Here is a 23545-nt window from a genome sequence, read left to right as displayed (position 1 = left end):
AGAATTCTACAAACAATTATTTCAAACTGAAAACGAAGGGAAAGAAGACAAAATAGATGAATTTTTAACTAAAATTGAACTACCGAAACTACAAACAGAGGAACAAAATAAATTAAAAGAACCATTTAAAATAGTAGAAATACAAGAGATAATAAAAAAACTACCAAAAAATAAAACACCAGGAGAGGATGGATTCCCAATAGAATTCCATAAAACATTTAAAGGTTTATTAATCCTCCCCTCCTGGAAGTAATCAACCAGATTGATAAAACACAAATAAAATAGGGGATAAGTGGGATGAAAAGCTGGTACAATATAAAAGCTCACCAGTATTACATCATCTGCTCAATATTTGGAAGAAGATTCATGTAGAAAGGAATAAAACAAATTACCAACTACCAAAACTAATACTGACGCAAAATCAGCTAATCCCTTTTACAATAGATAACTTTTCCTTTAGAGAATGGGAGAAAAAAGGGATCAAAAGAATAGAAAATTGCTTTTCGGGAAATAAATTATTATCCTTTGAACAAATGAAGGATAAATATAACTCACGATACAGTGTTGGCATACTACCAACTGAAATCCTACCTGAAGGACAAATTGGGAAGCAGTCTGAGGTTACCAGAGGGAAGTAATTTTGAATATGTGAATACAGACACAATGATAATCAAAAAATTTGTAACAAACATGTATATTAAACTACAAGAAAAGGAGAATGAGGAAACAAATGGTAAAACTAAACAAAAATGGGAACAAGATCTAAACATAAAGATAAAGAAGGAAACATGGGAGAAGTTATGCTCAGGAACTATGAGAAATACAATAAATACGAGGTTACGTATGATACAATATAACTGGATACACAGGCTATATATTACACCTCAAAAGTTAAATAAATGGGACCCAACAGTATCTGACAGACGTTTTCGCTGTAAAAAGGAAATGGAAACAACAATTCATGCAATTTGGACATGTGAGAAAGTGAAAAAAATTTGGGAAGATCTAAACCAGATATTAAATAAAATCACAAAAAGCAATATACCAAAAAACCAGAGATCTTCCTCCTAAGTAACATAAAAAACAAAGAATTTGGACTTGATTTGGATGTAGCACAAAAAAGATTTGTTATGATAGCCCTAGCTGTAGCAAAAAAATGTATTATGTCAACCTGGAAATTAGAAGATAACTTGAGAATACAACAATGGTATATAGAAATGAATAAATGTATTCCATTAGAAAAAATAACCTAATTTAAGAAATAACATTACAATGTTTGAATAAATGTATTCCATTAGAAAAAATAACCTAATTTAAGAAATAACATTACAATATTTGAACAAATATGGGAGCCATACATGAAACATAATAGAGAAAATCTACCGGGGACTTCTATCACCTAAAATGACAGAAGGAGAAGAGAATGAAAAGAACTGACTCAGTGGAATTTCTTGTTTATTTTTATTGAGTGACAGCATTGTTTGACGGGTTTAATGTATCTTGTTTTCTGAGCTTTGGGTAGATGGGAGGGGAGGTAGGGAGGGAGGGAGGGGAGGAGAGAAGGGTAGAGAAAACGACACTGTATATATTCGGGAAGGAAAATGTATGTATCTTGATCAATGTGGTTTGTAGTGTGAAAAATAAAAAAATTAAAAAAAAAAGATTTATGGTCAATTGAAACAAAAAGCTAATCAGGAGAATACCAAATTATATTACTGTCAAACCAAAATATTAATAAACATACATATTAATACTATTGTTCCTTCAGCATTGTTCCTTAACTAACAATGTTCTCAAAATGAAAGATAAAAGTCCTGAGGCAGTATTGTTGAAGAATTAGATACGGTCCAAAATGTCAAGTATCCGTTTGTCCTCACAGATGCTGCCTTGAGTTTCTCCAATGTGTTTGCATTTATTTTTAAGGTCTAGATTACAGCATCCGCAGTCTGCTGTGTCTCTTTAATATACTTAACACAATGTTTTCTGCAGTTAGAGTAATTCCAATGGACTTTGAGCGTTCCTACACTGAATAAAATGCAAAAATTGTAACTAGGTGTCGATTTTGTAAACCTTTGCACTTCTTCAGCCGCAGCGAACCAAGGTCGACAGCTCTGGATCAATTGCCCAGGTAGTCACAATTAATTAAAAAAAAAAGAACCAAACAGTTTTTACATCATGGAATTAATGGGAAAAATCATTGATCATTTACAGCAGGGGAGCTTTAGCCAGAGGTAAATTTAACTGTTTTCATAAATACATTGAAAAGGGTCACAAATTACATTTCGTTAAAAGCCTGAGATAATTAAAAACTGATATCCTCCTATAGGTTGTGGGTATAAACCACTTATAAGGGAATGTTTATTCCTGTTTTGGTCATCTTTCCTTCTTAATAATGTTAGGGAATGTTTATTCCTGTTTTGGTCATCTTTCCTTCTTAATAATACAGGTTCTGAAATAAGACTGATGGCGCAAATATATTTGGACAAAGCATCAGATATTCACAAGTGCATTACATGTAAATACTGTATGGCTGTGTTAATCTGAGATGTCATGAAAGTCAAGGTGCAAAGTGTAAACACCACTGCTCACTAAGAAATGCCAAATACTACCTTGTCCAGATCTTTCTGAGTTGGCCATCAATTTACTATTCTTTGCTAAAATGAAATATTAGCATAACATTCTGCAATCTTTAACCTTCATTTGAATATTAATTTTCAACACAAAATTCAAAACCTTCAAAGAAAAACCTCAATTTCTCTTGATAATGCAACCCTGATCCACAAATATGGTCACATTCACAGGCTTTAATACAAGAGCAAAATAGGGGAAAAAAAAAAGCAGCCACAACCGGATACCCCACAACTCAAAATAATTCACAGGAGATTGAAACTAAATCTTTGACGCTTTCAGCTAAGCTTTAACACTTTCAGCTATACCGTCATTAACATAAAATGAAATTCTATTAACAGTCCTTGTTTTACATCTATTGCCACAATCTATTTTGATCATCAGAAATTTAATTTAAATACTTTGGGGTTTTGCATTTTGAACAAAAGTTTTTTTAAAAACATGTCATGGAATTATGCCTCCAATTGTTATCACAGCAGCAGGACTAATGGAAAATTTTTTGCACATTTCATTTAATCTTTTCGAACACAAATGTGGAGAATTTCTTCTTGGATCTTGTTCTCTTGTCCACTTATCCTTGCCAGTGAAATGTTATTCAGTACAGTGGGTAGCATTCCAACATTACAACAGAACACAGTTAGCATAGGGGCAGTACGGTTTGCGCAACACTGTTACAGCGCCAGCGATCAGGACCATGGTTCGAATCCCGCGCTGTCTGTAAGGTGTTTGCATATTCTCCCCGTGTCTGTATGAGTTTCCTCCCACGATTCGAAACATTCCAGGGGTTGTAGGTCAATTAGGTATAATTGGGCAGTATGGGCTCGTGGGACAAAATGGCCTAATACCATGCTATATGTCTAAACAAGAAACATTATACTTTACCAATCCTGAACAACCTAAAATTAGAAAAGGCTGCATGTTTGAGCAGCCAAAACATCCAGTGCACCGGAATGAATTTGTGTAACAAAAATACAACATGAATGAGCATTCCACTTTTAGACTCAAAAGTGCTTCTAAACTGAAATTTTACTTTTCATTTATTATTAGTCATCATGTCTGAAAGGTTGACAATTTCTGCAGTTATGTAAAATATTGATTTTTTTTTCTGGAAACTTATTATCTGCAAACTTATTAATCACCCCATCTACATTTTTATCCAAATCACAAGGAGATGTTCCAGCCCTGATCCCTGCAGAACCCCACGGGCTTGAGACATCTATGACAGTAGCACCACGATCCCTCTGCCTTCTATGGCAAAAAGAATGTTGAATCCAGTCTAGAAAATCACCATGGATCCCATGTGTCTTCTGAATCAGTCTGTCAGAGGGACCTTGTCAAATGCCTTACAGAATTCCATGCAGACAACTGTCCTACCCTCAATTTTCATCTTAACCATCTCAAAAATAATCAGCCATTTTTAAGACATGACCAGCCCTGAATAAAGCCATGCTGACTATCCTTAATGAGCCCATTCTTTTCAAAATGGGAGTAAACCCTATCCCTAAGGTTTCCCCCTACAATAGGCCAGTGGTGTACCACCACATTCACCCCCTTCTTTAAAATTGACCCGGGGTGGGGGGGGGGGGTGGGGGGAGTTGCAGTAAAGTCACAAATCATATACACAGTATTTACAGATTAAGACGGTCTAGCGGCCATTGGAGTCTCGGCGACCGTCGCAGGACTGGCTCCTGGTCACTGGTTGGTGAGGGTGTGGGGGGTTGGGGGCAGGCAACTAGTCAAATGGAAGAAACAGTATGCTTGTGTTTCATGCTCATGGAAAATACACGGTAGCTTAAGAAAGGACTTAGGAGAGCTCAAAGGGGGCATGAGAAAGCCTTGGCACTTAGGATTAAAGAGAACCCTAAGGCCTTCTATGCGTATGTGAAGAACAGAAGGATGACGAGAATAAAGGTGGGCCCTCTAAAGGGTAAAGAAGGCAACGTGCCTGGAGGTGGTGGAGGTCCTAACTGAATACTTTGCTTAAGTATTCACGAGAAAAGGACTTTAATCATGGTGAGGTTGAAAGAGAACAGGCCTGTGTGCTAGACAATGTGGAGATTAAGGAAATGTTGGATCTTAAAAACATCAAGATTGAAAAGTACCCAGAGTGGAGGTCATGTTGCAACTCTACAAATCTCTGGTAAGACCACACTGTTTAGGAGTATTGTGTTCAGTTCTCATCACCTTATTATAGGAAGCACATGGAATCTATGGAGAGGGTGCAGAGATTTACCAGGATGTTACCTAGATTGGAGGTCAAGTCTTATGAGGCAAGGTTAGCTGGGACTTTTTTTTCCCCCTTTGGTGTGTGGTAGAATGAGAGGAGATAATAGAAGTCTACAAGATTTATGAGACATAAATAGGGTGGAGAGCTAGCACCTGTTTCCCAGGATAGTGATAGCAAAAACCAGAGGGGATCCCCAGAGGGGATAGCAAAAACCAGTGTACAAAGTTAAGGGCAGACATCACAGGTAAGTTTTTTTTAAAAATTTGTACACACACGCACAGAGCTGTGGGTGCCTGGAATGCCTTGCCAGGCATGGTGGTGGAGGCTGAAACATTGGGGCATTTAAGAGACTCTTAGGTACATGGATGGAAGAAAAATAGAGAGGTACGGGGAAGAGTGGGTTTAATATATTTTTAAGGAATATATGGGTTGACACAACATCGAGAGCTGAAGGGCCTGTACTGTACTGTGGTGTTCTATGTAAATAGTTTACGAAGGATAATTTTTATTTTAACATTTATTTATTAAATTTAGACATACAGCACAGTAACAGGCCCTTTCCACCCATGAGCCCATGCTGCCCAATTATACCTAGTTGAACAACAACCCCTGCATGTTTTTTGAAAGGTGGAAGGAAACCGGGGAAAATCCTCGCAGATATAAGGAGAACGTACAAACTCTTTACAGAATGCCACTGTCACGAAACTATACTGGAGACTTCTAGTTGGGATTCATGCAGTAGCAAGACCATAAACCACAGTGTCACAAGTTCAGGACAACACCCTTCATCTCCCACTGACTGAAATTTGACATCCCAAGTCCAAAGAATAACAGTCACAAAAATCTCTAAACAATAGCATTAAAATCCTCAATGAATAAAAGGGCTCCATTTAATGAAGTTTTGACATTTGATTAACTACAATTCTAGCTATTCTTCTGATCATATTTCCTCGGTTTTTTTGTTTGATGCACTTCAGAACATCACATTGAATTTCTGTGTCAGTTTTCCCACAGGTAATGCTGCCCTGCTCCAGTAACCCAGGTTCGATCCCAACCTACTGCACTCTGTGAAGTTTACACATTCTTCCCTCCCCAGGTACTCTGGTTTCCTCCCAAATTCCATAAAATTGCTGGCTCATGCAACTAACCAGTACTGTAGATGCATGGCTTGTGGAAAATAGGGGAAAGGGGAAAAAAGTAGTGGTATAGGATTACAGAGAACTGTGATCGACCAAATGACTCCCTCTTATACTAGCTGACATCAGGACTGGACTTTACTTTCTTTTTGTAATTCTTTATTTATCGCACTATGAGCCATATCAACCAATATATTTACAGATGCATCTCTTTAAATATTCACAGTGACATTTTCTATTTTTTCCCCCATCCCTCCCTTCCCCCTTCCCAACCCCTCCAAAAACAGTAAATGTTGAACATATAAAATACAATAAAACAATATACAAAAGGGATACAAACAAAAAAGATGCATCATCTACTTATTCACATTAAATCTGATCGGAGCTCCAGCTCCCTCAACAGCCCCTAAGGCTAGAGCTGGATGAGGTTCCCACCCTGGATGAGACATATAAGGCAATCGAACAACTGAAAAGTGGCAAAGCAGCAGGTATAGATGGAATCCCCCCAGAAGTCTGGAAGGCTGGCGGCAAAACTCTGCATGCCAAACTGCATGAGTTTTTCAAGCTTTGTTGGGACCAAGGTAAACTGCCTCAGGATCTTCGTGATGCCACCATCATCACCCTGTACAAAAACAAAGGCGAGAAATCAGACTGCTCAAACTACAGGGGAATCACGTTGCTCTCCATTGCAGGCAAAATCTTCGCTAGGATTCTACTAAATAGAATAATACCTAGTGTCGCTGAGAATATTCTCCCAGAATCACAGTGCGGCTTTCGCGCAAACAGAGGAACCACTGACATGGTCTTTGCCCTCAGACAGCTCCAAGAAAAGTGCAGAGAACAAAACAAAGGACTCTACATCACCTTTGTTGACCTCACCAAAGCCTTCGACACCGTGAGCAGGAAAGGGCTTTGGCAAATACTAGAGCGCATCGGATGTCCCCCAAAGTTCCTCAACATGATTATCCAACTGCACGAAAACCAACAAGGTCGGGTCAGATACAGCAATGAGCTCTCTGAACCCTTCTCCATTAACAATGGCGTGAAGCAAGGCTGTGTTCTGGCACCAACCCTCTTTTCAATCTTCTTCAGCATGATGCTGAACCAAGCCATGAAAGACCCCAACAATGAAGACGCTGTTTACATCCGGTACCGCACGGATGGCAGTCTCTTCAATCTGAGGCGCCTGCAAGCTCACACCAAGACACAAGAGAAACTTGTCCGTGAACTACTCTTTGCAGATGATGCCGCTTTAGTTGCCCATTCAGAGCCAGCTTTTCAGCGCTTGACGTCCTGCTTTGCGGAAACTGCCAAAATGTTTGGCCTGGAAGTCAGCCTGAAGAAAACTGAGGTCCTCCATCAGCCAGCTCCCCACCATGACTACCAGCCCCCCCACATCTCCATCGGGCACACAAAACTCAAAACGGTCAACCAGTTTACCTATCTCGGCTGCACCATTTCATCAGATGCAAGGATCGACAATGAGATAGACAACAGACTCGCCAAGGCAAATAGCGCCTTTGGAAGACTACACAAAAGAGTCTGGAAAAACAACCAACTGAAAAACCTCACAAAGATAAGCGTATACAGAGCCGTTGTCATACCCACACTCCTGTTCGGCTCCGAATCATGGGTCCTCTACCGGCACCACCTACGGCTCCTAGAACGCTTCCACCAGCGTTGTCTCCGCTCCATCCTCAACATCCATTGGAGCGCTCACACCCCTAACGTCGAGGTACTCGAGATGGCAGAGGTCGACAGCATCGAGTCCACGCTGCTGAAGATCCAGCTGCGCTGGATGGGTCACGTCTCCAGAATGGAGGACCATCGCCTTCCCAAGATCGTATTATATGGCGAGCTCTCCACTGGCCACCGTGACAGAGGTGCACCAAAGAAAAGGTACAAGGACTGCCTAAAGAAATCTCTTGGTGCCTGCCACATTGACCACCGCCAGTGGGCTGATAACGCCTCAAACCGTGCATCTTGGCGCCTCACAGTTTGGCGGGCAGCAGCCTCCTTTGAAGAAGACCGCAGAGCCCACCTCACTGACAAAAGGCAAAGGAGGAAAAACCCAACACCCAACCCCAACCAACCAATTTTCCCTTGCAACCGCTGCAATCGTGTCTGCCTGTCCCGCATCGGACTGGTCAGCCACAAACGAGCCTGCAGCTGACGTGGACTTTTTTACCCCCTCCATAAATCTTCGTCCGCGAAGCCAAGCCAAAGAAAAAAAGATTTTAGGTGGTGGAGGAACTAGGCCTGCTCTTTCTGCCATGTTCCATATATGGTTCCCAGGTCTCCCCAATCATTATAACTTTGTCTTTGAAATTATATGTGATTTTTTTTTCCCAATGGGATACACTTAAACTTTGTTATATATTCCATTAATGTTTATAGTCATTTAGTCCAATGTGGCCATCTTATATCTTTATTTTCACTTCTTTTCCACCTCTTCACCACCTCCATCCCTTTTTTCCATTATTGTATTTTGTTTTTCTTTTTAATCTCAATATATGACAACGCATTTAAGACATGAAATACCCCAACAATCCCCACAAGCAATAACCCTTTAACCCCAAATGAACCTCCCCTCCTTGGATTCCCCCCTGTCCCTTGACAGCAACCACAACTCCCCTTTCCATTCGGTTTGCGAACTTACTCGCAAGTGTCAACAGATTTCGCAGTGACCCTTATTCTCCCATCCCCAGAGAACACTATTTTCCTATACTTATAACAAAGCTTTTTTTTTCCTTCTTCCCCTTCTCTTATCCATCTTTAAATCTTTATATATACATTATCTTTACTTTATATTTTTAAATATTTTTGTATATTTTCTTGCCAGTCTTCCTTCTTCTCACTCTTCCTCTCTTTTCTTGTCCTGCAAATCTTCAGCAGATTCTTGGGCTTTCTTTGGGTCTGAGAACAGTCTATTCCGTTCCCTAGGAATGAATACTTTGAGTACCACTGGATGTCTTAATATAAAGTTATACTCTTTCTTCCATAAGATTGTTTTCGCCATGTTGAATTCTTTCCTCTTCTTTAAAAGTTCAAAGCTTATGTCCAGGTAAAAAAATATTTTTTGTTCCTTATATTCCAACGGCGTATTGTCTTCTCTAACCTTCTTTCTTGCCTGCTCCAGTGTTTTTTCTTGTATATCTTAAAAATTTTACCACTATGGATTTCGGTTTTTGATGTGGTGGCGGTTTCGGTACTAGCGCTCTATGCGCCCTTTCGATTTCTATTTCTTCATGTGAGTCTGTTATTCCCAGCACCTTTGGGATCCATCCTTTTATAAATTCCTTCATATCTGACCCTTCTTGGCCTTCTTTCAGGCCCACTATTTTTATGTTGTATCACCTACTGTAGTTTTACAATATGTCAATTTTTTGTGACAATAAATCTTGTGTCTCTATTTTTTTTCCACTCTTCCAACTACCCTCTTAAATCATTTATCTCCATTTTTACAGCAGCTTCTCGTTCCTCCACATTTTCTACTCTTTTCCCTTTTTCAGTCATGACCAACTCTAAGCTTTGCATTCTGTCTTCAGCTCTTTTCATTTTTCTTTTGACTGAACTAAATTCTAATGATAGCCATTCTTTTAATGACCTCATTTGTTCTGCAAAAAAGGCTTTATCTAAACTTTGTACTTCTATTTTACCTTCTTCTTTCCTTTGAAATTCTTGGTCGTCTTCCTCCGCTTCTTCTGTGTCTGTATCTATGTCTGTGTCCTCTTCTTCTCTTCTCTGTATCTTCATCCTTCTCTGGTGAGCTGCTTCTGTATCCTTGCTGGGCCTCCCACCGCAGGCCGCCCCCCCCGCCGGGCCTCCCGCCGCAGGCCGCCCCCCTGCCGGGCCTCCCGCCGCAGGCCACCCCCCTGCCGTGCCCCCTGCCGCAGGCCGCCCCCCGCCGCAGGCCGCCCCCCGCCGGGCCTCCCGCCGCAGGCCGCCCCCCTGCCGGGCATCCCGCCTCCCGCCTGCCGGGCCTCCCGCCGCAGGCCGCCCCCCTGCCGGGCCTCCCGCCACAGGCCGCCCCCCTGCCGGGCCTCCCGCCGCAGGCCGCCTCCCTGCCGAGCCTCCCGCCGCAGGCCGTCATCCTCTTCCCACCCTTCGTTCTCTTTCTCACTATTCTTTTATTTTCTTCTTTACTTCCCACAATCGAACGCCCCGATACTGGACGTCTCTCAGCTGGCCGCTCCTCAGCTGAGTCCCTCTTCACACATGCGCAGTTGCGCACCTCTTCTTGGCTCTGAGAGCCATTTTTGAAGTCCGCCAGTCGAGAGGACACTGCTCCTCTGGGGACTCACCAACATTGGAGATTGGCACTCCTCTCCACAGTGGCTCTCTACTCCGACGTGCAGGTAAGGCCTTCTGCTTTCTTCTCCAGTGATTTTCCTTCTTCCCTTTTCTCTGTTATTCTTACTTTTTCTCTTTTGGGTGCCATCTTCTGACTCTTCTCTGTAACTTTATCTTTCTCTTCCTGTATTTTATGTTTATTGAGCTTTGTTTTTTCACAATTTTTTTTCTTTTCTCTGGAGGGCTGTTTCCACCCGACCAGCCACTACTCCATCATGTGACTCCTCCTCAGGACTGGATTTTTCAAAGGTTTGACAGATTAGTAAAGACAGGGCAGCTGTAATTATTCTCTGCTGTTCTTGTTGGGAATGTGTTAGTTAGTGCCTTGTTCACAGTAGGAATGGCAGCAGTACAACTTCACTCAAGGAGGGGCAGATGTCATGCAACTTGGCACCAAATACAACCGAAATGGTTTCAGCTCACCATCTGCAAGCAGTGTAACAAACGTTAATGGAGAAACACTTTAATGACTATCCAGATATAAAAAGAGCCTCCCATTACCTTAACATACACCTGTAAATAAAGCCGATGTAGTACAGTATCCTTTTAAAAGAAAAAAAAAACTTAATTTGCATTTTATCCACAGCAACTTTCATGACTTTAGAAAGTCACCGATTATTTTACAATCACAGTTTGGAGTTTCCTTCCACTCTCCACATTTCAGCGAGAGGTAATAGGGAGAAGAATAGGGAGAAGAAATAACTATAACTCAGGTCAACAAGAAGAATGCAAGCCACAAGTTCTTCATCTAAAGACAGTATCTTTAGGAGTTCTGCATTTCCTCAGTGGAGCACTTAAATGAGTGGTCTGTGTTCAAGTCACTTGTATGTGGTGTTTAAACAGACATCCAACTCAAATACACCATTTGAGGCCTGACTGACATTTAAACTGACAGATTTCTATCACTATAGTTGCAAATTGTGCTTTTTGCCATTGTCGTAATTTTACTGTAATACACGTGGTGTATTACATACGAGATCTTTCTGGAAATATCTGGAAAGCTCGAGTAGATCGTGTGAACGGTCCTAAATAAAATATGCGCAAATGACAGTCAGGCTCAGTGTGTGTCCCCTATTAAATATGGTTAAAAAAAAAATTGAAAAGAATCGGACAGTGATATTAAAAAGGAAAAGAAAAGCAATTACTTTAGAAGAAAATCTTGAAGTTATTAAACGACACGAAGACGGTGCCAGCATTGTGAAAAATTGGACATGAACTGAGCTACGAGTCAACAAAATGCATAATTTTAAATACGAAACACGAATTTAAAGAACAAGGTAAAGTTGCATCAGTTTCTCTCAGTGCAAATTACTCAAAACATGATTGAAATGGAACGGCTACTTCATCTTTGGATTGAAGACCGTAAACACAAGCGAATACAACTTTGTACCAAAAACATTCATACCAAAGCTTTAAACATCTTTTCAATGTTTAAAGAAAACAAATTTCAAGGGGACGCAGAAAGTTTTGCTGCAATATTAAGTTGGCTTGACTGCTTTAAACGTCGAACAGGATTACAAAATGTAAGAGTTACAGAGGAAGCTGTTAGCGCTTTGATAAAAATGCTGTTGCAAAATTTCCAGAAATTAAACTGTTGAAGGCAATTACGATGATAGACAAATATTTAATGTTGATGAAACGGGCTTATTCTGGAAAAGGATGGCAACATCTGAAGCGATAACTGCTATTGGAAGAAACCTGGATACAGAAAATATGTGAGAACTGCTTGATTTGCACGTTGAAGAATTAAGCAAAAATTATCTTCAACTCGATAAGCAATGCACATTTGAAGTTGAAGACAGAGGGTGAAACAGTTGAAAATACGGCTAAAGAAATCAATATAAAAGAACTTGAAGGATTTGAACTTGAAGCCATCAGGGATTTATATCTAAACGTCGATCCTCACTTGGAAAGGAGGATGGAAGTCTGCAGCAATTTAGAAAAAGTGATGGTTGGTTGTAGGAAATTGTATAATGAGAAGGGAAAAAAAATCAACTTTGGACAAATATTTTCCTAAGAAATAGTTTAGTTATGATGTAATTATGAAATAAATGGAAATATCTAAATATTTTTATTAACATTAACGGTGTTAGCATTATATGCAGCTAAGAGTTGTTTTTAAAACACATTTTTATAAGTCTTGATGGACGATTTGAAAGGACAGCAATTCATTGTAATTATTCCCATTGATTCTATTAATTGCTTCACGTGAATTCATCTTAGGTGAGTGCAAATTGGGACAAATTAAATGCGTGAAGTGGGACTTGCCTGTATATAAACACATGATCCAAAGTACCACTGTAATACATAGAAATGTGTTCCCAGGACTCTGCAATTTTAAATGGTACTGCTAATATTTCAGTTAAAACGTAAACACAGCATGAACATTTACAGGTTTTAAGTAATACTCCTTTGCACATTTCTCAATGGGTTAAAAATTGCATCGAGGTTGATGCTGAAGAAATTTGATAGCTTAGGAGTAGTGTAAGGTAAAACATCATGAGATGGGAATGTGTAAGGAGTTACCCTGTGCAGGGCTGTAACAAGAAGGGGAGGTGTCCTTGTACTCCTGTTAGGTAAAACATCATGAGATGGGAATGTGTAAGGAGTTACCCTGTGCAGGGCTGTAACAAGATGTGAATGCATCCTTGTACTTACAAGATAAGAGAGACATTGATGGATTGAGAGGCAGGAAGCTAGCAGGGAAAGGATAGCAACAGTTTTAGTCATTGGACAAGTAATGATATGATGATGTTCTAAGCACGTATCCAAGGGTATAAAAAATCACCATTTTGCTGATAACGGCAGAATGCATTCTCCGACTAACATTGTTAGTCGCAAGTGTTACAATCCGGTAATAAAGAACAAAGAACCCTGATTTCGACTCAGTCTGGTGTTTGTCTCACTCATTCATGAACAAAGCAGACCTAACAGTAGTCAAACCAGCAGTTCATATTATTGTTCATCATTGTCTCCCTTTCCTCAAATCACAAGGTTTGGGCTCTCACATTTCCATTTATGAAGCTCATAACTTGAGTTCATTTATTAAATTAGCAAACTTTAAGAGGGTTTAATTCTACATTAAATTACCATTAGTTTAGAGAAGCTAAATCTGTGGCATTCAAAGCTCAATTTCACAGGTTCAAATTCAACAAAAACTGTTTGCTCATTCGGATTTAAATCAACTTTGCCCTGGCTCACAGTTCAGTTTTGATTTTGTGTACCAAATCCTTCTGATCAATCATATCCAGATGTTGATTCCAGCGATTGAATGTCAACAAAGCCATGTTTTTGGCAGCAATAGCACTCATTTCCATGGCACTTGCTATCCACTCTATACCATTCAAATAGTATAGGTTTTCATGAAGAATTATGGGAGGGATTCCTTTACCAGACTGGTACTGAGGATATCCCAGCCAATCAGTGACCTGCACAGAATAGTACGAGCGAAAGAGCGTCTTCAGTTCTTCTTTAGCAAGGGGTTTGAGAGAGAAGACTTTCCACACTGCTGCTTCTTGAGGTTGTTTTCTTCTGTAGTTGGTGGTGATATTCACTGGACAAATACTCCCTGTGCTAAGCATAAATAGCTTTGCACTTTCTACTGTCAGAATTGTTGCAAATGGGAAGAGTTTAGGATCTGGGAATCCAAAATATGAGGAATTAAGGTAACCATGAACTACAGAAACAATTATACGTTGGTAATGACCTGGAAACGGTGTGAATGGTGGTGTGAAATCATTAAAAGTGATATTTGTAGTTTCATGATGCAAAGGAGTTGCAATGATAACAATATCATAGAAGTCATATCCACCTTCATTTTCACTTTCATACTTCACTTGGTAAAGAGGTTTATTACCTACAGAAAGAAAATACTACAATTAAATGTAGAAATAAATCATATTCACACAAAAGGTCCTTAATCAGTCCTATAAAAGAACAAATCAGCCTTCTCTATTTAGGCAATGAATGAATTACTGGTACGGTTCAGTAATTCAACCTGTTCATCACCTTTCCCACTAAGCTGTGTGTGTGCACGTTTGCGACCAGTGCCACAAAAGGTTAGTTACCTTAAATAATGTAGTTCGAAGGATAGAATAAAATCTTAACTAAATACATTACTTCGTAGAAGGTAATCATACTTATATTTATATTAAAACATGCCTATACAGTTTTATTAGCCATGAGAAACAAGCTGTGCCAAAATCATCTTGAAACAATTTCAAGTTTACACTTGCACAAGGATTCAGGGCAAAATTGCACAACACAAGATTTTTGTGCACACGGACTCAAAAAACTAGAGAGAACACTGCTGTTCGCTGCTTCTAATATCACAGTGTGGTGATATTCCCGTGCAGCCAAAAGAGTCAACTTCAGGCCAGGAGATTGGACAGACCTATTCAAGCCCTTTCAATATGATATACTGTACTCCAGAACATTACAGATTCTTTTAGAACACATGATCACCCTGCATTATAATCCTAGTTAGCAATGTTATAAGAACATCATCATGATTTCTTCTTCAATAAAATCCCCTCTGTTTTGTGCATGTGATCTGGCTAATTTACTTCTACTTAACTGCAGCACCTCCTTGGATGCCGCCCTTAGAGAATGGTGCATTAGGAAGCCCTGCACAGAGCATCACACTCTGGTTATTTCCCCAAATCCTAAACTAGCTTTTCATGAGATGACTCCAAGGGAAATAATTTCCTGCATTTCTGAGTCAACGTCATGAAACTTTAAAATTTATAATTACATGCTCAAACGACAAGTCACCTATCAATATTGCATGCCAGTTTTAATGGCTTTTATTACTATCCAGAATATCTTTCATTTTCTTGTTCTATTTAGTCTAACATCATTTGGACCTCTTGGGAGCAGAACCTGACATTTTACAAAATGTCAAAGGTAACTATTTCAGCACATCTTGCTTCTCAATTTGTGAATCATGAGATTTAAGATCAACTCCATTGCCCTCCTCTGAAGACTCTACGATCAAAGCAATTGAAACAAAATGATCCAAACTGTATTGGAGTCCAGCAAACAGAATGTAATCTCAATAATGAACTATATATAGTTAGAATCAATTCACGTCTATTATAATTACATGCATTCAAAATGACTACATTGGATTAGTATGTAAAATTATTTTTTGCTCTGACTGAATATTTTTTTGAAATCCTGCATAGATTTTCATCATAGCTACTTTTAGCTGCAAAACGATCTGCTTAATTTACAGCCAATCTGTCGTAAGTGTTGAACACATACCCATCTTTATGGATTGAATAAGAGCACAAGAACCGAGCAAATAGCAGACCCACAGCATCTGGGACCTCAAGCCTACTCTGCCATTCAATAAGGTCACAACTTCACTAATTCCATATCCCTCAGTTCCTTTAACATTTAAACATCTTATTCGCTGAAATGAATAATCCAGCTTCAACAGCCCTCTTGGGGAATAATTCTAAAGATTCTCCGGATGAAGGAATGGGCCGCTACAAGATCACCTTTTATTCTTCCAAACAAGGCCAGCCTACATAAGTTTCTTCTCATGACATGGAAGCTACAGCAGAAACCAATCTGGTGAACATTTGAGGCACTTTTTCCACTATCTATGCCTCTTTCCTTCTTAAGAAACTCCACATTTATTTTTAATATATTTTTGTATGATTACATCTCTTTGCTACACAAGGAATATTGCATGACCCGAGTTTCTCCAGCACATTTGTGCATTGAACTAGTCAGAGTTTGCAGACATTCTGGTTTGTCTTGCTGTTTTCAAATTGAGTTGCAACAAATATAATCAAATTAACTGCCACTCCAAACTGACAAAGAGAAGGTGTTTTTTTTAAATGTAGAATATCTATTATAAATTAATTTGGTGTACTTTTATCACAGGCCTACATCTGGTTGATAAGCACAATGTTAATCCTTTTCTGTTCCCCATCAGAAAACAGTTGGAATGAAAGACCAAAATTCAACTTGTCAACCTTCATCCAAGAATTAATGATCAAACTAATATCAGCTAAAGGACATGAGAAACATGCAGCACTTTACTGATGACGCTAGACAGTTCAAAGTTTAGCAGGCATTGCAACAGGGCATATGACGATCATTTCTTTTGTATGGGGGGGGGGGGGAAGAATCAAACAATATTAAGCTCTGTTGGAATTGGCACCTTCTGATAGTTAATAGCTTATTTGATTTTTAAACAATTATTTTTTTACAGAATTTCTAATCAACCTGAATTCCTGCTGAGTGTAAATGGTTTTTGTTACCTGATTGCTGCAGAGAGATGGAAGTCACCGTGGTATGGATGACGTTGACTTTTGCTGATTCAAGCATCTGTGAACAAACCAGCTTGTTCCCTCCTTCCACAGCCCAAAGACCTGCCTGCACACCTGCAATCGCCACTGCTCCTGCACAGAGACAAAAATAATTGATATGGACACCTCCTCTGACTTCCATTAGCTCTTCAGAAATGGAAGAAGAGTTTTACCATATGTTCATGAGAGGAAGACTGCTGTTATTTAAACGCTGAAGTTGCTTTATCTGCCAACTTGTCAAGATTTGCAACTTATTTCAGTTTCCAAAATACCTGCAGAATAACCGGATTGACAGCAGGGTCACTTTGTGTTGTTCACTCCCCCCTCTCCCCCACTACATCCAGGAAGGTGGACTTGTGCTAGGTTAGTTCACATCCAATGAGGAGGTAATGTCTATCCAGCCTGATCCAGCCATCACACAAGAAGCACGAATTATCGCATTGTAGTGACTCACTACCTGGCAAGCGATCTGGCACTCAAAATGGCGGACTAACGCGGCACGTGCGGAAAGCCAGCGCACGCCAATGGTCTTCACTGCCCAGGAGCCTATTTGGTGGGAACCATGGCCGATCAAAGGCCAGCTCGCTGGTGTTGTCTCATCTGCCCACAGCAGTGGGAATACCAGGCCCAGTGGCAGGAAGCTGACTCTATAAAATCAGGGCGAGGGAGATCAATAAATCAGTCTCGACTTGACTTACTCTTGTGTCGTGTGTGTGTGTTGTTCTTCTCTCATTCTGCAGTTGTGCCTTGCTACAGTGTATGCTTTTCAGTTGCAGACACTGGACAATAAACCAGGATGGAAGATACCAAAAGCCTAAAATCTCCCTCTAACATCATTGGGATAAATTTAATACTGGAAAGTCAGGAGTCAAATTTCCAACTCATATTAACAGGTCTGGGATGGGCAGACTTCTTCTCTACTCCTTATCAAACCCATTTTCAACTGCAACATTTAGTTTTTTTCCCCCAGTGTCACAAGAGCAATTTCTTAAACCGGGGTGGGCAATCCACAACCTGCAAGCCACATGTGGCTCTTGGACATGAGTGTGCAGCTCGCGGAAATGTTGGCTATGTAGCGTTAGTGGGTGTGGCTTGTGACACATGATTGTAGCGCATGGCTGTGATGCGAGCAGTGGAATTAGCGGAGAACAAGTGTGATTCAGGCCGCTCTACTGCCCGACGCCCTGGCCACGGACTTACCACCCAGTCCCGGCCATCCGAGCTCCCAATGCCCTGGCCGCCCGCCCATCCAAGCACCTGATGGCTAGATTGACTCGTACTTAATGTGGTCAAATGCTCTATGTGTGTAATAATCAAACCCCTAAATTTTACCCTAAAAATTGATCAATAAAATTTGACAAAGACACTAGTATATGTTGTGTATTATTTGATTAATACAAATTAAGTTTAAAACTACATACGTGAATACATATTATTACGTATTTCTTCAAATTTATATATAATCTTTGTGACAAAATGAGTATGTAAAAGTAAAAAATATGTTTTTTTTTTCAGATCTGTGGCTCATAAACATCTGAAGTTTATCATATGTGGCCCTTATGTTAAGCAAGTTCAGCCACCCTGTCCTAGACCTATATATTATAAAACAAACAGGTACTGGTCAGTGTCTGCAGACTTTCCTGCTTAACTGAAAAACTGCTAACATTTTCCCAAAAAATCTGATTTATGAATCAGCTATCAGCAGTGCATGTTGTTGACCATATCAGATTCTAGAATCTAAACCTGCTTCCAAGGAGCATCGTTTACACCCAATTCCCCTCTTCAGGTTTGTTCAAGTAGGTAGTACCAGGATACAGTGAAAATGTTTATTCAGCACACCATCTAGCAAGTCAACCCATGCACAAATAGAGGAAATAAAACAGTACATCTTGCAGGATGGCATGGAGATTTTAAAAACATCTACACCACCACACTCGGGTTGTTGGCACAGTAGGTAAAGCTGCTGTCTCACAGCACCATAGCCCTGAATTCAATTCTCCTCTCCGGTGCCATCTATGTGGCGCTTACGTGTTTCTCCTATGTCTGCCTGGGTTTCCCCTGGGTGCTCTGGCGTCCACCCAACACCTAAGGTGTGAGGGTTGGTAGGTAAATTGGTCACTGAGAACTGCTCCTAGTGTGTACAGGAGCTATTGAATCTGGGGGGCACCTTTGAGAAAGTGAAGCTACTGCAAGATTTGTGTAAATGGATGATTGATAGTTAGCATGGACGTAGTGGGCCGAATGTCATTTCTGCACTGCATCCCTCTAAGATTCTGCTGCATCCCTCGATGATTCTATCACCAGTCTTTGCACAGAGTTTGTTTAAAAAACGCAGGACTCTTTGCTTAAGAAACCTTGTATGCTATAAATTTGCTTTCCTATGCACACAAATTAAAATAATTAAATGAACAATAATTCAGTTTCTGCTATGCCACTCCAACACTCCCAAAGAGGAACAGAAATTTTTTTAGAGAATGCTACCGTAATTGTCAACAGCAATACTCTCCAGTATATTCATTCTTCAAATTACCATATAAATATCCGATGTTAATGGTTTTCAACTGTTCAGCTATTTCTACCTGTTTAATTATTGTATGATGATTAAATCAGATACAAAATGGATACATACCAACAAATGCAGGAATGGATGCTGACTGCCCATAGTTAACTCTGGTAACAGCAGTAACTATTTCATCAATGAACCGCTGAGAGATTCCAAGTTCCTGCAGGGTCTCTGTCATAGAGCGGCGTGTTAGGTTAATAAAACGCTCCCCTCCCAGTGATTGCATCATCTCCTCCACTGTACTGTACGCATACCCATGGGCCTGATACTTGTAGATCCTGTTGCAAAATGATATCATGACTTTAAATCACTTTAACATCAACAATTTGAATACCAATTCCTTTAAATTTGTTCATAAAAATTATTGGCTGTCCAGAAACAAAAACTGCCGGAAACTGCTCATCAGATGGAGAACCATGATCAAGTCTGTAAAGAGGTTGGCGAGGTGGATTATCCATTCGGTCAATGGGTAAACAGAAGCAGTCAGAGAAATGCAAAATACAGAGCAGGCCCTCTGCTCCCAGTGTGGAGGGTTGGTGGGGGGGGGAAACACCCCATAAAACTGAGCTAACAAAGACAGATGCTGGTGGATACATGGCTAGACCCGTCCTCCTGTTGTCCCTTTGCAACACTCGCATTTGCAACGAACAAATTGGATACTACTGATCTGAATCCCCATTGCAATGAGCTCACTTAAATGGTGAACAGTATGTTTCCGATTATCAGAAAACCACTACCGAAATTCTCAGTTATCTGCAGAAATTTTCAGCAGGGACCTGATGTCACAAGTTGATAAAAAGATGCTTTTTTTTAACCTGCCGTACTCAAGTGGCACTCTGATGCACTGTTAGCGCTATTTCGAATCCAACCGAGCTCTCGTGTAAGATTTAAACTTTATTTTGTACTTGAAAAAACATTCCCTTGTTCTTTGTTGTTGTTTTAAACTGGAACACTGGTGGTTCCTCTGGTCTTCATGACAGCCCTAAATCTGGCAAAGAATTGCAAGCCCAAACCACTGACTATTGTGTGACAGATAATAGATAGGTTTTTGGGAGATAAATTGAGGCAGGTTTTTAGTGTAGGTCACATACAAACACTTCAAAACAGATCTTATTTAAAATACTGGAGCTCTGCTCATGCTAGACAGGCTGGCACCATGAGCCTTTGCAAGTGCTTTGGAGAATGCCCAAGAAACTAACGGATTGCTGGTTTACAAAAAGATGAAAGAACTCGTTGGAGCCACAGGCTGTCTGGAGTGGAACTTGCTGTTCTAAGAGGGTCATGTGGTTTTTGCAAGTAGAGAGAGTTGAACAGTTTTTTTTATCTGTGTGTGTGTGTGTGTGTGTGTGTGTGTGTGTGTGTGTGTCAGAGTGTGTGTGAGAGAGAGAGAGATAATTCAGTTCTGCAGTACTATAGTCAGCAGCAGCAGGGACTGGAACAGGACAAGCTGGAAAGCTTGTGAAAAACCCCATTTGGAAGACGGGTTGTGAGTGCTTCGTTCAGCCTGGTCAAAGTCCTTTTGGTCCATACAAGAGTAGAGGACTGGCTGCCTAATGTTGCACTTGAAATAAGAGAAACAAAAAGGAATTCTGTGGTGACCAGAAAGAAAGAGGTTATCATCTGGAAAACCCTGATGGGGCAAGTTTCTTTAGCAAGATACTCAAGTGGCTGATTAAAAGGAATCAGTTATGGGTGTCCAGTGAACAATTCTCTCTCTGAAAACCAACAAGAACCTTCCTGAGTGGTAACCATTTGCCTTTCAAGCACCAAAGCCTGATGAACTTCATAAATGTTCAATTCTGTGCACAGTATAAGAATTGCTTACAACCAGTAAACTTGGAGGAATGAGAAGTGAGATTGGACTGTGAATCAAAGAACTTTTCTGAACTTATATACACGTGCGCTTAGAATTAGAAGGGGGTTAAGTTAGGTTAGTTGTTAATAGTAATAAGTTACAAGTTTGATCCTGTTTTCATGTTTAAAGATAATTAAAAGCAACTTTTGCTTAAGCAACCATTTGTCTTGGTGAATATCTATTGCTACTGGGTTTTGGGGTCCTCTGGGCTCATAACAGTTGTCTTTCCACCAATGCTGCCTGACTTGCTCATTTAAAAAAAAAATTCTTCAACAGGAGATCCAATAGACCGGAGATAATTTAATCTGGAGCAAATAAAAGCAAACTTCAGGAGGAACTCTTCAGTGGAGCATTTGTGGAGGCAAAGGGATTGTCAATCTATAGTGTCTTGTCCCAAAACATCCACCATCCTCTTTTGCCTCCACAGATGCTTCCTGACTCACACCAGCAGTTTGTATGTTTCTTTTGTTCTTCAACCTTGTCTATTCCATCATAAACCTTGCTTTTTGTTGGTTCTCCTCTACCATATTAAAATCTAACATCTTTCCAGTTCCTGACTCACACCAGCAGTTTGTATTTTTCTTTTGTTCTTCAACCTCGTCTATTCCATCATAAACCTTGCTTTTTGTTGGTTCTCCTCTACCATATTAAAATCTAACATCTTTCCAGTTCCTGACTCACACCAGCAGTTTGTATTTTTCTTTTGTTCTTCAACCTCGTCTATTCCATCATAAACCTTGCTTTTTGTTGGTTCTCCTCTACCATATTAAAATCTAACATCTTTCCAGTTCCTGACTCACACCAGCAGTTTGTATTTTTCTTTTGTTCTTCAACCTCGTCTATTCCATCATAAACCTTGCTTTTTGTTGGTTCTCCTCTACCATATTAAAATCTAACATCTTTCCAGTTCAGAATTTAAAATTAACTTTGCTTCCCTTGCCCCTGTTGCTGCCCAACCTGCTGAGCATTTCCACCCAAATAATGAACACCTGGCATTCCCTTTATTGCTATTTGCATGATAGACTTTACTCGCAGAAGTCGTTGGCATTGTTACCGTGCACCAATCTCCACACCACAAAAAGAACTTTGGATATTTTGATATCATAGAAAACATTTCAACAACATGGGTGCAAGTGGAGGAAAATATCACTAAAAAGCACCCTTTAATTGGAAGCAAACACATTTTACATATTGTAATTCTGAAGCTACAAATTGGTAATACAAGTATAACAGCCATACCTCAGAAACTTTTCCAATATTTCCTCTACCCACATCTGCAGGCGCAGTAAACCAAACCCATACCGCCACCACAATTTAAACAGATCCTGGAGATACCAGTCAGTCTCTTCAAACACAAAATGCTCCCCATTGAAGATTGCTACTTTCTCTGGAACTCCTTTTCTGTGTTTTAGTCCTTGGAAAGAGAGAAGAAAAGAAGGATTAGCAAACAACATATTGGCATAGTGTCAAGAAGGAAGCTGTCAGTTAAAACAACCTTGTTATATAAGATACTCTTAAGCCTTCATCCATGCACATTTAACAATTTAAAAAAAAAGTTTTTTAAAACTGCTGCAATAGTCAAGGCACAAGAAAGCACAAAAAAAGATCTGGGTCCAATACATTGTGAGCTCAAAGAAAGGATGGCTCAAAGACAGATTCTATCCTGCTGTTATCCAACTCTTGAAAGAACCCCCTCCTTGATAAAAAAGATGTTGCCCTTGCATGGTTTAACTGTACTTTTCTCTATACCCTGCACTTCTTTGGCTTAGTGTAACACTGTCCCTTGACTTGTTTTATTATTGCAATCTCCGCTACTCTTAATTATGGGTTGACTTACCTGGGTAACATGCAAAACAAAGATTTTCACTGTTCGCATGACAATACACAGTTCAATAATAAAAAGCAGAGGGACTAATGTTGGCTTTGGCATCATGGATTAGAGTTGAAACTGGTGTAGAGGTTATATCAACCTGGGCCTGTGCTCATTGATGGACACTTAGATTTGATTAAATAATCAAAGTTGCCAAGATAGGACGTGTGAAAGACCAGAAACTGGCAGAGAGAAAAATAAAGGCAGATTTTAAGTCTTCTGGAATTGTATCCAAGATTCATTGCTGATAAGTTTATTTTAGTCAGAGGAAGTAAACTAATTCTTAAAGCACAACCCTCAACATTTTTCAATAAGGAAACATGCATTTTAGAGTTAAACAAGGTTCTGGGTTCAGGTGCAATGAGGAACTCAGCAGGTCATGCAGCATCCATGGTAAGCAATATTTCAGGCCTGAGTCCTTCGTTCCAGAGTTTTTCCAGCACATTTGTGCATCACACGTGCACATCAATTGGGCTCCATATTTCAAAGAACATCAAATGAACAAAATATTAACCTGTCATGATGATTTATTTACTTTAAATATGGGATTTTAGAAACAGCTCAAACAATACACAATTGCTGCTTTAGAA

The 23545-nt window shown here is 39.9% G+C and overlaps 1 protein-coding gene across 1 annotated transcript in view; it reads right to left on the bottom strand.

Moving 5' to 3' along the window:
- Positions 1 to 11948: 11948 nt before the first annotated feature.
- Positions 11949 to 23545, bottom strand: part of LOC138743434 (prenylcysteine oxidase-like) — a 37793-nt gene continuing 26196 nt past the window's right edge. The window contains exons 3-6 of the mRNA XM_069898823.1: positions 22325 to 22499; positions 19297 to 19508; positions 16620 to 16760; positions 11949 to 14200 (exon numbers count right to left, since the gene is read on the bottom strand). Of these exons, the coding sequence (XP_069754924.1) occupies positions 13542 to 14200; positions 16620 to 16760; positions 19297 to 19508; positions 22325 to 22499 (1187 nt within the window). The 3' untranslated portion in view covers positions 11949 to 13541. The remainder of the gene's footprint in view (positions 14201 to 16619; positions 16761 to 19296; positions 19509 to 22324; positions 22500 to 23545) is intronic.

This window comes from Narcine bancroftii, chromosome 9 (assembly GCF_036971445.1).
Source record: "Narcine bancroftii isolate sNarBan1 chromosome 9, sNarBan1.hap1, whole genome shotgun sequence".
Taxonomy (NCBI): domain Eukaryota; kingdom Metazoa; phylum Chordata; class Chondrichthyes; order Torpediniformes; family Narcinidae; genus Narcine; species Narcine bancroftii.
This window is presented reverse-complemented; position numbering and strand designations above follow the sequence as displayed.